We start from the raw sequence: 15,726 nt of genomic DNA on the forward strand, positions 1-15,726 counted from the left end.
TGTGTGGAAGTGATAAAATCCAACGGAAAGGCAGTGAGCGCCCAGCTCATCTGCCTTCTGCCTCTGCCCTGAGCTCTCTCAAGTGGGACACCGCTTTTGCGTCTATGTTTTTTTAAAAACAAAAAAGATTCCCCCTTCCCCTCCTCAGAGGTATTGGTGAGGACAGCAAACAGCTCCAGCTAAATCCGAAGTTGCAGAAGTGAACAGATAAACCAGCCCCCCCATGCTGTGTGCGCCAAGGGCGTCCAGGCCTCAGCAGAAACTGAAGTTCTGTCTACACCTGGGAGTCGCTTCTAGCGTCTGTGCTCGTCCCCCGCTTACCCACCCCCAGAACAAGGGCCTGTCCCTGTAGGGCTCTGAGTGCATCTCCAATGTCTAGACCTGTCACTTCGGCAGAGGGCTGGATCCGCTGGTGTGTGGCTTTAAGCAGCCCCACATCTCCTGCAGTAACTAACTCCGCGTTCATTGTCCCTGGGAAGGGGGATTTTAAACGTGTCCCTGAAATTAACCAGCTGATCCCCTGGAAGGTTTGAGGCCGGAGCCAATCCATCAGTTGTATGCCCCAATGAAGGGCGGGGTGGAGGAAGGAGGAGACGTCAGTGACTCGCTATAAAACTTGCCTGGGTTTATTGATCAAAAGATAATCAGCAAATAAAAGAATCGACTCTTTAAAAAAAAAAGTCGATTGGATTCGGGGGTTTTCCTGTGTGACCTGGGGGTTAAAGCCCAGAGCGAGATTGGGAAATGAAAGGTCGCTCGGGATTTATTTTTTAGCATCCTCGAAGTTGGAAAGAAACGTTGCTTTGTTTTCATTTGAGCGCAGCAAAACGTTGAAGGGTTTCACACTTCAGCTCAGCTGCCTCCTCCTTCGCCTGGAGCCGGCCTGAGCCGCTTCCACGTGTATGTAACAGAAAAGCAGGCCCGTTTCTCCCGGGGGCCCGAGTGTGAGTGTGAGTGTGAGCTGGTTGTGTTGGTGTTTCGAGCGTGGCTTTACACGTCCAGAAATTGTGCCTGGGATGGGGAAGGCGATGCAGGATTTTAAAAGCACAAAAAAGGGCAAATGAAATCAGTGAATTGCTACTGACATCAAATGAAGCTACACCACAGAGAGAAACAGGGGCCCGGTTCAAGTGATCGCCTGCTTCTTTTGAGGTGAGAGAACATGAAAACAACGTCAGGATTGAACGTGAAAGGACATTTCCGCAGCGCTCTTGTTCAGCGAATTGATTCTTGGCCGCTTTTGACTTACCCAAGAGGGAATCTCGCCAGATCCAAACTCAATACATCCGAAATAAACACAAAATCCTGCAGAGAAATCTGAAGTTCTCCCAGCCTTTCATCTCCGTGTTTCCTACAACCTCTTTACATTTCACTGGCAGGAGGTTGCTCACGTCGTTTACAATTAGCAGATTTTGTGTGGGGGGGGAGATTAAACACGACTCCCAGCAACTGTGTTATCATGTATATGTAAAAGGGATCAAAGCACGGCTCCGTCAGTTGTAATGTGCATTGACCCCGCCGAGTGCCTGACGGTGAAAAAGGGAATTCACAGACGAAACTAACTAGGTTCACCCCCAAAACACTTTTTTTTTACCCTCCCCGGTTCAGTGCATTATGCTGGAAACAAATCCCAGGACCCAGGCTGTTAGCGGGGAAATGCAAATCAACATTGTGCATGCCCTGCAGAAATGGATGCTCTGAGATCCCCGGGGAATTGTAACTACGTTATGTCTGCAGGTGACTTTCCACCGCCCCTCTCCTGGCCTCTGCTTAGGGCTGGAATTCTGCTCTCATTTACACCAGTACCAATCCGGAGTAATCCCCACTCGCTTTGGTGGGGCGGCTCTTGATGTCTAAGGCAGCTGTAAGTGAGCTCGGCCCCTGCCCCTTCTTTAGTCTCTGATTAACACGTGCTCTTGGCCGTGCTGCTGAGTCTGTCGCTGCAAAGCGGCTCCTCTCTCAACACACAACCTCGTGCAGGCGGCGGTGGATCCAGCTCTCTCTAGGTTCCTCCACAGAGCGGCTCTGAATCTTGCACGATCCGAGTGTGTCTAAGATAAGAGTCTGTGGCTTCACTTCTGTGCCTCTCCCCTTCCTGGGCTTCTAACCAAGTGCCTGACTTGACTAGCCCCGCTCTAATCAACCCTGCTGCTTCTCAATGGCCCAAAGCTCGCATACCAGGCAGTCAGGTTTGCGCTACACTTTTCAGGGGGATAGTTGGTGGTGGTAAAGATTTTTGGCTCCCCTCGTTAATTATTTTTGCAGGTATGTGGTGCTATTATTTATTGGCAATGAATAAAGCCCTGTTTGGTTGCAGGCATTTTTATTGTAATATTTGATCTGGTAATCAGCAAGTCTAGATGCTAAATAATCAACTTCACTTTCCCAGACAAATGGCTACAGGTGAAATTTTATTCTCTGTGAAACCCTCATTGATAACAACATAAAGTCTGCTCACCTCTCTGCATTTAAAATAATTTTAGAAAAAACTCCTGCCTATATTCATAGATTCTAAACCAGAAGAGACCATTGTGCTCATCCAGTCTGACCCCCCTGTATAGAGAACTTCCCCCAGATTTTTTTAGAAAAACATCCAATTTTGATTTTAAAATTGTCCGTGATAGAGTCCACCCCGACCCTTGGTAAATTGTCCCAATGGTTAATTACGCTCACTGTTAAAAATGTGTGCCTGTCTTCCAATCTGAGTGTGTCTAGCTTCAACCTCCAGCCAGTGAATCCGCTTAGACCTTTCTCGGCTACACTGAAGAGTTAACATTGTTAAATGTTCTACTGGGGTGTCTTTTCCAGACAGCCCCTTATTGCCAGACTCCGTTAGCTCCCACAAAACTGGCCTTCGTCTTACTGGACATCACATTAAAAAAATGGTGACCAGATTTGTAAAGGTATTTAGGTGCCTAAAGGTGGCTATAGGGGCCTAGGCTAAGATCATGAATGTCTTTGTGCTCTAGAAGGATTTTCAAATGTACCTAGCTGCCCAACTCCCAGAGCTAGGGAGGGGGCAATGCATCTAATAAAGGTCTCTTCTGTAGACTAGATATAATCTCCCTTCCATGGCTGCACTAATAGGCGCTAAGCCAAGACAGAGTTTCAAGCTGTTGATTTCTGGGCCACGCAGTGCTTCACTCCTAACCATTCTTTCCAAGGGTAACCCGTCCAAAAATCAATCATCATTACCCAACAGATGGACTTGCTTTATGACTAAAGCCTTTTTCCCTAGCTAATGCTGCCCATTGAAATGGGAATTCCTTGGATTCTAAAGGAAATGTGGGTCACTTGGTTGCTTACAATTCCCCCAAGTCGATAGTGTGTTATCTGTATGAACCTTATTTCTTCCCCTCATCCCCCATTCTCCTCCTGTTGGGCACTTGATGGTATTGACTGGCTTAGCCTGCCTCTGATATTAAGTGAAATCTAGCAGGACTATTACAGGGAATTTAACACTAATGAAAAGTTCCAGAGGAGTAGCCGTGTTAGTCTGCATACAGCAAAAACAACCAGAGTCCTGTAGCACTTTAAAAACTAACCCATTTCTGCAGCCATTCTGCAGCCATTTCGATGCATCTGACGATGGGTGGGTTCAGCCCACGAAAGCTTATGCCTGCAGAAATGGGTTAGTCTTTAAAGTGCTGCAGGCCTCTGGTTGTTTTAACACTAACGAGCGTTTCTTGGAGTGGTTTGCCAATGTGTTACAACAGCACTCATCAAAACATTTTTTGTAAAGTCCTTTCAATGAGTGCAACGCTCTGAGGACATCAGGGCGTTCACTGAGGAAACTCACACGTACACATCGAATGTGAAATCCTGGTCCTGCATCCGAGACCCCACTGCCAGAGCCGCTGCTGGTGGCTTCCAGAAAAGAAGCTCCTTATGTGGAGTCGGATTTGCAAGGGGCTCAGGCCCAGATCCTCAAAGGTAGTTAGGTGCCCAGCTCCCACTGGTTTCAATGCGAGTTAGGCACCTAAATACAGTTGCCCCTTTTTGACCTGAGTGACTAGTCAGAGTTGAGGCCTTGGTGGGGATGTTCTAGCTGGAAATAGAAATTGGTATTTTCTTTGATGTGATCTCATTTGCTTACAAGGAATGTGCAAAGTCCTGCTTCTCCAAATGCAGGAGGAATCAGGAACAAAAGGAGCAGTTTCTTGGCTCACAGCCCAAAGTCTCTTTTTAGCCAACAGACCCAAAGTTCTCTCGTTAGCTTTTTTCCAGGATCACACTGGGCACGTCTACACTGCAAAGAGAAGCCTGCAACACTGAGCCTCCTGGCCTGGTGCCAGTTGGCTTGGGCTGTGGGGCTAAAAATAGCAGTGTACCTGCTGCTGCTTGTGCTGGAGCACTTTCTCTGAGACCCTTCCCCTTGGCAGGTTTCCGAGCTCGGCTTCCCTGCGCTCAAATATCTACACTGCAGTTTTTTGCCCTATGAGCCCAAGTCAATAGACCTGGGTCAGGTCTACACTACAGATCTACGTCAGTATAACTACGTCACTTGGGGTTGTAAAAAACCCACATCCCAGAGTGACGTTGTTATTCCAACCTTAACCCCCCTTGTACACGGCGCTGTGTCGACGGGGAGGTGGATTAACTATGCCAACAGGAGAGCTCTCTGCCATAGGCATAGCAGTGTCTTTGCTGAAGTGCTACAGCGGCAGAGCTGCATCGGTGCCGATGCTGCACTTTAAGTGTAAACCAGCTCCCAGGCACCGAGATTTGGCACCGTGAGTTTTTCTTTATGGTATAGACAAACCCACGGTGCTCTGATTAACTTGTGGGCTTCTGATTAACTCATCCTGACAGTTATGTTCGTGGACGGATGTGTTCACACCTAGTCTCCAAAGAGGTTTTCATGCAGTCAGCAGGATCTCTCTGCATACCATTACCCTTGAGGATCTGGGCCTGATGACTAGTTTTTCCCAAGAGCTGAGCGCCCCAATGTGCACTGCTCTCCTGAAAAATGTAGCCCTTTATTCAAGTGTCTAAATGGGAATTGAGCTATTCTGAAGCCCTGACCCCATTGGGGTTCTTCAAAATCTGGCCCCTAGAACACCAGCCAGCCACGTTCAAGTCAGGGAGCGTTTCAACACTGATGTAGGCTCTCATCCCGCAAACACTTACCTTTTCTCCCTTGAGTTGTGGTGGGATGGCTCTCTAAAGTAAAGTTAAGCACGTGTGTAAATGTTTGCAGGATCGTAGCCTGATTTCCAGATGTGGCTGATTGATGGGAGAGGAGAAACACAGAAACTTTTTTTTTTTTTTTGCACAAAACGTGTCCTGGGAAGAAGAAACTCCCCTGCTCTCCTCCCGTTGGAACGTCAAAGAAAAATAAGTTTTGTTTAGAATTCTGATGAGCAATGCCCACCTTATTGCTCTGCTTTTGTACAGCACCAAGCACGCTGGTCACTGGTTCAAGATGAGCGCTCTTAGCCAGCTACAGCAATATAAATAATAGTCACGTATTGAAATCTCTGGGGATGGCAGGTGCTCACAGCCCCTCAGAGCCAGATTTTGCAAAGAGACCAACCCCCATTGAAGCCAAGGGGTTAGTCATAGATTTTAAAGGCAGAAGGGGGTGGCATGATTGTCTCATCTGACTTCCTGCCCAGCACGGCAGGACTTCCCACTATTAATTCATGCTTCAAGGGATCATTTCACCTGCTAACAGTTTGGCCGGGATGTTTTTGTAGGATTGAGGCCTGGGCACAGGAGCTGCTGAACTGCCTGGCAAATCTGGCACTTCCTTAGGTGGCTTTAAACAAGCGGAGGAATCTAGAAATATTCACCCCTGGCTGTGGGTGCTGAATCCCGGCCAATCTGGCTCCCAGGCCTGAGCACTGGAACGGGGGTGTGACAGCACCTCCTGGTCTGAAGTAATAATAAGTGAATGAATGCCTGGCTTCCATCATATACACGGCTAACAGTTCTGTTCAGTGGCTTTCAGCACCCCAGACCCATGTGAATTCTGCATCGAGCCAACAGTGATGTGCATCTGCTCATGAGGTGCCACAGTGATAGCTGAGCAGGGGACGTTTCCCCCTCCTGTGATCAGCTACGTAGGATGCATTTCTGAAAAAAAGAGAAACTAGCCTATTTGTTGAGTTTAGCAGCCCTGCCGTCCTGCAGAGCGCTCAGATACATGAAGAGGAGGGAACTAAGCTAGCTCAAAAATGTTCTTTAGCAGAGGAGGACAGGGACCAAATTGTTTGTAATAGAGCTATTTGCTAGGCTAATCTTTGATCATTTGCTCCCTCCAATCACCCGCCAGTTAAGGTTAAAGAGGGGCATTCCTTCGCTGTCCTATCCCAAGGACAGAGTACTGGCTGGTGAGGCTGGTGGTGGAAGGACAGTCCAGAGCTGAAAGAGAGAAACTCCCGCTCGTCAGCTCTGGGAGGGGAAGTGGCTGTGCTTATCCTGGACAATGTTGGTTCCCAGCTGCATGTCCATCAGGGACAGTACCGTTGACCTTTAAAAAATAGACTAGATTTCCCCCCACACACACACACCCCAGTGATTTATGGCTCCTTGTTTTGAGGAGGACGCTGGGTTGTCACTATCTGATAAACAGGAAGACGGCAGCAAAGAACAAAACTGATTTTTTAAAATCTTTCTTTGGTAAAAGATGGTAGGAGGGGTTTCCCTTTTCTCCCCTCCTGCCCCCAATAAAAAGGTTAGGAGAGGAGGAGGATCTTGTGGTTAAAGCACTAGAGGAGGAGTATACTTGAAGCCCCTAAGCTGACTAAATCTTAAAAACATGGATGTGTCAAACCTCACTGCATCTCAGCTGAATGGGTGAAGTCTCTAGCTAGAGTAGTTTTAATGGATTGAGAGAGAGAAGTATGCAGCTGTACAGAGCAGAAGGAAGGATAGATGAATTGATGAGGGAAGGATATACACTGATCAATGGACAAGCTGGTAGATGGACATACATAGGCAGGAGGAAAGGACAGATGGGCAGACAGGCTGATGGCTAGATCTGCGCGGGCGCACACACAAGTTGAAGGACAATCTGCAGCATTTATTACATTTACAAAGCTGTATAGTTATACAAATGTTTAACCAATAACGATATATGAATATCCAAATATATTACAAGACATTAAAACATCATACAGGATGCAAACATAGAGCAATTTGGTTTGTACCATATTAGGAGGGAGGGGGGAGGGAAACCAAAATTGAGGCACTTTCACTGCCTCGTTTAGTCCATTTTGGCCTATGTACATGGAGAAAGGATATTAACGTTCGGTGAGTAGTCTTGACCAATGAGCTCACAGTCCTGCCCCAGCCAATAGAAGGGGAAGAAACAAGTGAAAGACTCATAGCAGGCTGGCAGTTTCATTAGTCTCTTTACCCTGCAGTCGACCTGTGTGCTGTCTCCTCCCGTAAGGCAAGCCCTGGGAGCAGTGAGTCATCTTCAACACATGCCAATCGTGCCCTATTTCCCCCCCTCCCCCCCCCCCACACACACCCCTCCATCACAAAGCATTCTGCCCACTGTGGCTGCTTCCATGGGAAATTCTGATTTCTCCCCCCCCCCCCCCTCCACTCCCCTCGCCCCCGGAAGTGTATGTCCTCTTTGCCCATCAAATCACTCAATCTTTTGGGGATTAACATTCTCAAAGGTTGCTAAGAAGTTTGAGGTTCCAGCCCCAGCCTCATTCAAAGAGTTAACCAGTTCACCTGAGCTGCCTTTACAGACTGGCTGAGACTGGACACCCCAGCACAGATCAAGCCCTCCTAGTGGAGACCCCTCCCTAGGCAGCGTTCAAAGGAAGAAAGTCCTTTAACCGTAACCTAATGATCTAACCTGCTCACCTTTCTAGAGCCTTACTACAAATGACTTGCACAGAGGACTCTGATCTGATGCCGGCTTTTCTCAGCAAAGATGCCTCTTAATTCTTTCAGGGAATACTTTATAGGTGGTTGTGTTGTTTCTTTTAAATCCATGTGTGCTGACCTTTGGAGTCAGGCTATGTAGACACAGTTCCCTTGCCACTTTCCTTAGAGTCTCAGTTAGGGTGACCAGATCGCAAGTGTGAAAAAGCAGGAGGGGAGTGGGGGGTAAATAGGAGCCTATATAAGACAAAGCCCCAAATATCAGGACTGTCCCTATTAAAAAAGTGAGCCATCTGATCACCCTAGTTTCAGTATGTCTTCAAGATTTCCTCATGCAGACTGCCCCCCGTTTAACTCTTTCCTGCCCCCTATAGGAATTTTCCTGTTCTTGGGATCTGCAGGCACTTATTTATTTATTCATTCCCCATGAATGAATAAGGGGAATAAATCTCCTGGATCTTGAGACCCAGGAGAACATGTGCTTCTGAGAATGCAGACACTCACTCCCCACCCCAGCCCCCTTGCTTTCTAACTCCTACTTCCACCCTTACCTTAAAGGAAAATAATCACTTCAGACTGTTAGGAAATCTTTAGTGGATGACTGAAGAAAATTCTGCAATGGGACCTGTGCATTTTTCCCCCTGCCTGGGGGCAATTTCATAACACAAGATAAAAGTAAATGCAGCACCACCCAATATAAATCTACATGCCTTTTTAAAGAAGCTAGTAACTTTTTGTGTGTGGACTCCTCCCCATCCTTTTCCCAAATAAGCCACCTTTCTGAAAGGCACTATTGATTTTTTTAAATCCACCATGAGGGGGACAAAGAGGAGATGGTGGGACAGGATGGAAATAAAATGAAGCTTTGAAATGCTGTTTTTAGCAAGCAAGGAGCTAGTGAGGTGGTGGAGGAGGAGAGGGAAAGGGAGAGTGGAGTATTTGGTGGGGAAATACATTGATTGTTTTTCTCATCCTCTGCGGCCGCACTACCAGAAAACCACCCTCCTGATAACTCCCCACCCCAGCAGGAGAGAGACACTGGTTTCCTGTGTGGGATGGGCCCTAACTCCCTTCCCTTCCCACGCAGTCATATTATTTCAAGCACATGAAAGTTGACTAAGTGAAATGCTGCCATGGGTCCAATGAGGGAGTACTTAAGGCCCCCATCCTGCAAAGTCTTAGAGTGGGATGTTCAAGAGAGCTGTAAATGACTAAAGAGCCCATGAGAGGCTCCCAGCTTCTGTTGATTTGAGGGGCTAGGTCCTTTGTTTGGGGAGGGATCAATGACTTGTGCTCTTGAGTTGCCTAGATTCTCTTGAACATTCCACCCTGAAAGGACATGCTTAAAGAATAGAACTGCTTGGAGCGTGTAAAGTTAAGCAGGTGCTTAAGTCTTCACAGGATTGAAGCCTCAAATTGTCCTTAGAAATCTACTCTGCAAAGGAAAACAAACATACATGGGGCGGGGGGGAAAGAGATAAAGCCCATCCTTTTGCAAAACCCATTCAAACAGTTGCAAAACCAGTTCCCAGGTTCTTTAGATCCCTCCGCCACATCCACCTCCAAATCGAGTGTGCTTAGGTGGCCTTTAAAGCGGAGATCTCTCACCCTTCCTACCCCACCCCACAGAAATTTAAGGGAAGATCGTTGACATGAAGACAGGAGCAGGGATGTATTTACAGAAGGATGGAAATCCTCCTTGGAGATACCCAGTGGTTGTTAAGATGATCAGATAAGATATTGCCATAAGGCTGGGGGCAAAGCTGCATTTCTAAAGGGACCAAAGGAAGGAGCTTTTGGTTGGGAAATATAAAAGCAGCTTAGGGGATAGAGGCAAGATTTCACAAAAAAAAGAACTTCACTGTGTTCTCAGAAATCTGGCCCCAAGTTCTTTTGAAAAATCTGACTCAGAGGACCTGATTTTCAGAGGTGCACAACACCAGCTGCTCTTGCTGGCTTCAATTAAGGTTGTATGCACACTGGTCTGATTTCCCTTTCCCCCAAAATTTCTTCCCTTTAAATTAATGGAAGAGGTGTCTAAATCCCATAGTACACTCTGGAACTGAGTGTATGGGTAACATTTTCAAAAGCACCAAAGTGATTTAGGCTCCTCAATCACAAGTCTGACTTTCAGGGGAACTGGGGCTCCTAAATCATTTAGGCATGTTTGAAAATTTTAGCTAGTGGCCCTAACACCGGGTAAGCCTCTGGCTTAAAGTTCATGAAAGTTTGAACAGTGGAAGAACTCCAGGATTTACAAACGCGGTCAGACCCCCGTCCTGCCTGCCCATATACACAAAGCACTCACCACCCACTTTTAGGTTCTTCATCCCTAAACCAGTAGGGAAGGCTGATAGAAGCACAACATCAGAGGTGACTCTTAAGGGTGAGTCTTGTCCAGGCATTTCCTTTGGAGGAAAGAGACAGAACCGCAAATGCATTTACATGGAGCATTGACACTTTTGGCGTGTGTGCTTTGCCCTTACCTGTGTATCCGCTACCACTGAGTCCCATTATCTCCTGCGGTGACCAGAGGTATAGAAAACGAACAAAGGAGGCTGTAGCTTTCACCTAACGTTGGGCTCACGGGCATGCAAGTTCCATAAGTTAAAAGTTGAAGGGGGGGGAAAAAAATCCATTTAAAAAATACTCAACCACATTTGTGTGTCTCATTTGCATTTTAAATTAATCTGGTCAATCAATAGAAAATAAGTATGTATAATTTTTTTTTCCTATATACACATATTTATATATAAAATTGAAAGTCAGGCCCAAGGGCTGGGTTCTAGGTCAAGGCGGAAGCTGCGCTGCCATTCACAGTCATTTTGCGCCCCCTGCTGGAGGAGGGTGGCATTTGGTGGCAGTTCGAGGTGCCGTTGAGCAGGGCGCTGGGGTTGGCGGGGTTGCTTATCGTGGTGGTGTTGGAGCTGGGCGACCCATGGGAAGGCGTGGCAGGGCTTGGCAAGGAGGAAGAGGTGGCGGGCAAGGTGGCGGGGCTGTTGGCTTTGTCGCTGACCGATTCGCACTCAGATGCTCCACTGGTGTTGGTGCACTCGGAGTTCGCAGGCTGGGACAGTTTTAGTCTCTTGCAAGCTGGCTGTACTCGGTATTTCAAGGGGAGAGGCCCATTCTGCAAGGGGGAGCAGGGAGACAATAGAGGTTCACGTGAGTGTTTTGAGACAATCGTGCTGATCTCTACCCTAGTTAGTCTGGACGTAGGTGGGGGAGGTATAGCCGTGTGGGTCCCAGGATATTAAAGGAACAGGGTGGGGGAGAGAATAGCTGTTACGGGGCCCACTTCTGTTGGTGAGAGACAAGCTTTCGAGCCACACCGAGCTCTCGTTCAGGTCTGGGAAAGCAGGTTGGCCCTAGAAGTAAAACTGAAGGGGGAGAGATTCAAAGGCATAATCCTCACGGTGCCTAATTCCCATTAGCTGTCAATAGGAGTTAGGCACTTGATTGCCATTTGTGCCTGGGAACATCGTTCCTAAAATCAATGTAAATAAACCAAATTCACACCAGAGGCTTAGGATTTATCATCCTATTTAAAAACCCAACCAGGGCTCCATCTGCTACGAAGTTTAAACCACGCTTAAATCCATCCCAACCATTTTGCTAAATCAGGGCTCAGTTCAATACAATGATCTTCTAAAGCCCACTTTTATTATGGAGTCACTCTTGTAATTCTCTAGTTATATTCTCCAGCTAAGCTCATGTCAAACTTCAGTTTATTTTGTAAAAAACTCAAAATGGCAAAATCAAAATGAGGTTTAAGTGCTGTTTAATTTTTTCATGGTAGCATCTTCTGAAAGTAGATGTACGCACAGGAGAGAAATGGAGACAGTATTTTTAAAAGGAACATTCTCAGTTTAAAAATCCTACTGGAAGGAAACTGAAGTTCTGATTGCAGAATGCTTTTGGAAGGTGGCAGGGTATGTTTAAAATCTAATCCAGACCTGTTTCGGGTTTTGTTTTTAATTCAGACACTAACTATTTCTGTTAATAGTGGTTTTTTAAACTTGCCCTTGCCTGACTGAAAACTGTGACAATGTCATATAAAAACATTATAGATAGATAACAAAGTGCTTTGAGCTCTAGGAATTAAAAGCACTGTGTATTCAGAAACATCTGCAAATAGCTAGGGTCTAAGCTTTGACAAATGTTTTCAAAATATCTTGCCTGACAAAGTTTTGAGGTAATGATGTTGGTTTAAAAAGTTCTGTCAAAGGACTGTGGCATTGTCTCATTAATTAAACGTGTAAATTGTTATGTAGGACAGAATGTTCTCCATAATACATGATCCATTGAGTCCCAAAGTCTGGTTGGATAGCCAAACTATGATCTAAGAGGGGAGCTAGACAGAAAACCCAGGACTGAGAGTCTGAAAAATTTCTTAAATAAAATCTTGGACATTATAGTGGAGGGCAAAATGAGTAAATTAAATTATGAGCATCAACTTGCTTTCATTGACTTTAGTGGAAGATTTGCCATTTGGTTTTTCAGTGGGAAATGGATTGAATCTTAGTCACAATTCTCCTTTGTCCTGCACTTTGTGTAGCTTTTTACACCAGTGAGTGTAAAACAGGACTAGATCAGAATCCTGGTGTTTAACACCCATTGGTATTCAGCTACACAAGATGCAGGGCAATGGGGAATCAGGCCCCACTAGAGAAGTGCATAACCTTTTGGCTATAGGGTTTAGTGTTTGTGTTTTATGTTCAGATGAATTTCCAATGGCTCTTTCCAGGCACACCTGTAAAGTCTCAGAAGCTGAGACGTCTTTCCATGAACTGAGCCAATTGGCTCAAATCTAGATGTCCGTGAAAGACTGAAAGTTAGTCTCTGGAAAAAGATTTTCAGGCTGCCTTCCAGAAACAAGTGATGAAGGATTCAGGAATTCAAATGAGAGGGATCTTAAAACCCACCCACCTGCAAGTGGCAATGTGAAAACTATACTAAAAGTTTTTAAAATTTCCTAGCTGGTCTCTCAAGGAGTCAGGTTAAGCTGTTGAGCACTGGTCCAGCCAAACTGGGAGCCTCTCTTGCTTAACTGTTGATTTCAGTGGGACTCCCCAACTGCTTAGAGTTAAGCATGTGTTTAGGGCCCTACTTCAGGATAAGCACCTGTTCTAAATGTATTCCTATTCAGGCAAGCACTCAAACAACTGAATAAAATTAGATGGCAAATTCATAAAAACAAACTTTCCTTTCATTGCTTTTTTTCCACATAAGAAACAACCAAACGGTGGAACTCATTGCCACATGATGTCATGGCGGCTAAATACTTAGCACAATTTCAAACAAGGATTTGATGTTGACATAGATAAGAATAGCCACAGATTAACTACCTATTTTATCTTTCTTCCAAAATGTTAACATTAAGTAGGGTTTAAATGCATCAGGATTTAAGCCAGGCTCTAACTACTAGCAATTAGGAGGTTTTTGCTGAACCTTCTTCTAAAGCATGTCCTCCTGACTGCTGTCCGAGACAGGATACTGGACTAGATTGGCCACGTCTAATCTAGTCTGATGATTCTATGTTAAGAGAAAATGGATGGTCCAGGGTTTAGAGCACTACCCAGGACTCAAATTCAAGACCCTGCTCTGTCAGAGATTTCACATGTGACCTTGGGCAAAGCATTTAATCTCTCTCGGCCAGATTTACAAAGGTATGTAGGTGTCTCTGTCCGGATCTTCAAAAGGTGATTTCAGTGGGAGTGTAAAGCTGTACCTCAGTTCCCTATCTGTAAAAGGGGAATAACTGTACTAACCTACCTGGGGTTATGAGAAAAAAATACATTGAAGATTGTGAGACCCAGATACTCCAGTGACAAGGGCCAGACATGTACCTTAGGTACATAGGAGTTTAACCATGGGACTAAGTCTCATTGACTTAATCAGTATTTTTAGCCTTGATTCTCATTGTTATTTAGGTGCTTAATTCCCATTGATCTGGGTTGTTCTGAGCTTTCCTGAATTGAAGCTTAAGTGTTAAAGGATCGAGCCACAAAAGGAGAACTCTGGCGTTTCTGGCCACCACCTAAAGCGATCACTTAGAACTGTAAAGTTAAACCCTTTTCCCCATTTAAAAACAAACAAACGTTTATTTTTGCAGGGCAGCCGGGCCTGTCGCCTCCTGGCTAGGAAGACGGTTGTTATTGAGAATTCACCCCCGGCCTATCCCCTGCTGGGAGAGCGAATCAAGACCCTTAGGAGCACCTGGTTCTAATTAAATGCTCTAGCAGAGAAAGCGTCAACAAGGGAAACATGGTTTTTGATTAATCTCCGTTTTCAAATCCTGCACTTTCTCTCGTTCTGATACCCTTTCGGAAACATAAGCCACAAACCCTTTCCATGTGTGGGGACGGTGGGTAAGAACTGGGACCTGGCTTTTCAGAGTTGTGAGCACAGTATTACCAAAAGTCATAAGTCAAACCTCAAAAATCATGGGTTTTTTTAATAAACTGGATTTGGTTTTGTTTGGGGGTTTTTTTAAGTTTGCCTTCTGGTTTTTTAGCTTTTAATGGTCACATTTTCAAGCTTATCCACAGCCGTGCTCTAGAAATTATGTGGGGGACGTTCTGTGGCCTGTGTTAACAGGAAGTCAGATTCACAATGGTCCCTTCTGACCTTGAAATCTATGAATCATGAGGGCTAGAAACTCACTTTATTTTCTTTTTAACTGAAAGATTTTTTTCCAAAAGCTGAGGCTTTAAGAAAGGCGCAGGATAAAATCGAGAGCTGGCAAGCTACTCAGCACCCTGCAGCTCCCAGTAACTGCAGCTGGAGCAGCGGGTGCCCCGCCTGTCTAGAAAATTGGGGTCCAAGATATTTTTGGAAGACTAAACCTTGTTCTGCAACCTTCCCCCTAACTATGGCCATTATCCATCATTGAAAAATGCCCACTCATCACACTGATTTAATTTATGAAGGGGCAGAGTTATTGCCTGAAAATTACTATGGATTAATTGGTAATAATTAGGAGTGTTGCAGTAACATTTAGGGACTTTAATAGAAACAGTTGGAGTTGGTCCTGCTTTGAGCAGGGGGTTGGACTAGATGATATCCTGAGGTCCCTAATATTCTATGATCAGGGCTCCATTATTCCAGGTGCTGCGCAAACCTAGAGAGAGAGACCCTGCATTTAAGACTCGGACTTGAGAAGGAACCATCTGGTCTGCCCACCTGCGCATGGCAGACCACAGAACTTTATCCCACCACTAGGCCCATAACCTCTGACTGAGTTACAGAAGTCCTCACATGTTGATAAATGTAAAGAATTCAAGTTGCAGAGAAGCCACTGTTGGCCATTGTTCAAACCAGCAAGTGACTTGTGTCCCAGGCTGCAGAGGAAGGTGAAAAACCACTGGCGTGTCTGCCAATCTGACCTGGGAGAAAAATTCCTCCCTGAGCATGTGGGTAAGACCCACCAGTCAGCCACCCAGGAAAGTTCTTTATAGTAACTGAGCCATCCTGCTGTAGTGTTCCATCTCCAGAGCTTCCAGTCTAAAGGAACAAATGGTGGGAAAGGAAACAGAACAGGGAGGGGAAACTGACCCGCAGAGTTAGGGCTTGAACCTGCATCTCCTAGATCCCAGGTGATTGCCTTGCCAACTGGACCACATTGCATCTCAATAAAAGGCAAAGAATTCCAGCACAGAAGAGGCAGTTTCTTACTCACCCTTCTCCAAGGATAGATGTAGGTGATGTCCATAAGCGTGTAATATTCCTTTAAAGGTTCATCTTCATACAGAACTTCCACCTAACAAATACAGACCAAAGTGAATTTTCCCCCCTCTGACTCTGGGGGTCCCAAGGACAAAATAAAATAACTTGCTTCCCCAGCCCATGGTTGGGCAAAAGGGGTCAGATTTCCTC

The 15,726-nt window shown here is 45.7% G+C and overlaps 1 protein-coding gene across 3 annotated transcripts in view; it reads right to left on the bottom strand.

Moving 5' to 3' along the window:
* Positions 1-9,495: 9,495 nt before the first annotated feature.
* PCGF2 (polycomb group ring finger 2) overlaps positions 9,496-15,726 on the bottom strand; it is a 33,095-nt gene continuing 26,864 nt past the window's right edge. For all 3 annotated transcript variants that reach the window (XM_067541192.1, XM_067541193.1, XM_067541190.1), the window contains exons 9-10: positions 15,530-15,610; positions 9,496-10,978 (exon numbers count right to left, since the gene is read on the bottom strand). In XM_067541192.1, coding sequence (XP_067397293.1) covers positions 10,634-10,978; positions 15,530-15,610 — 426 coding nt within the window. In that variant the 3' untranslated portion in view covers positions 9,496-10,633. The remainder of the gene's footprint in view (positions 10,979-15,529; positions 15,611-15,726) is intronic.

Source organism: Emydura macquarii, unplaced genomic scaffold (genome assembly GCF_026122565.2).
Source record: "Emydura macquarii macquarii isolate MOO-44397 ecotype Brisbane River unplaced genomic scaffold, CSIRO-AGI_Emac_v2 contig_629, whole genome shotgun sequence".
Classification (NCBI taxonomy): Eukaryota; Metazoa; Chordata; order Testudines; family Chelidae; genus Emydura; species Emydura macquarii.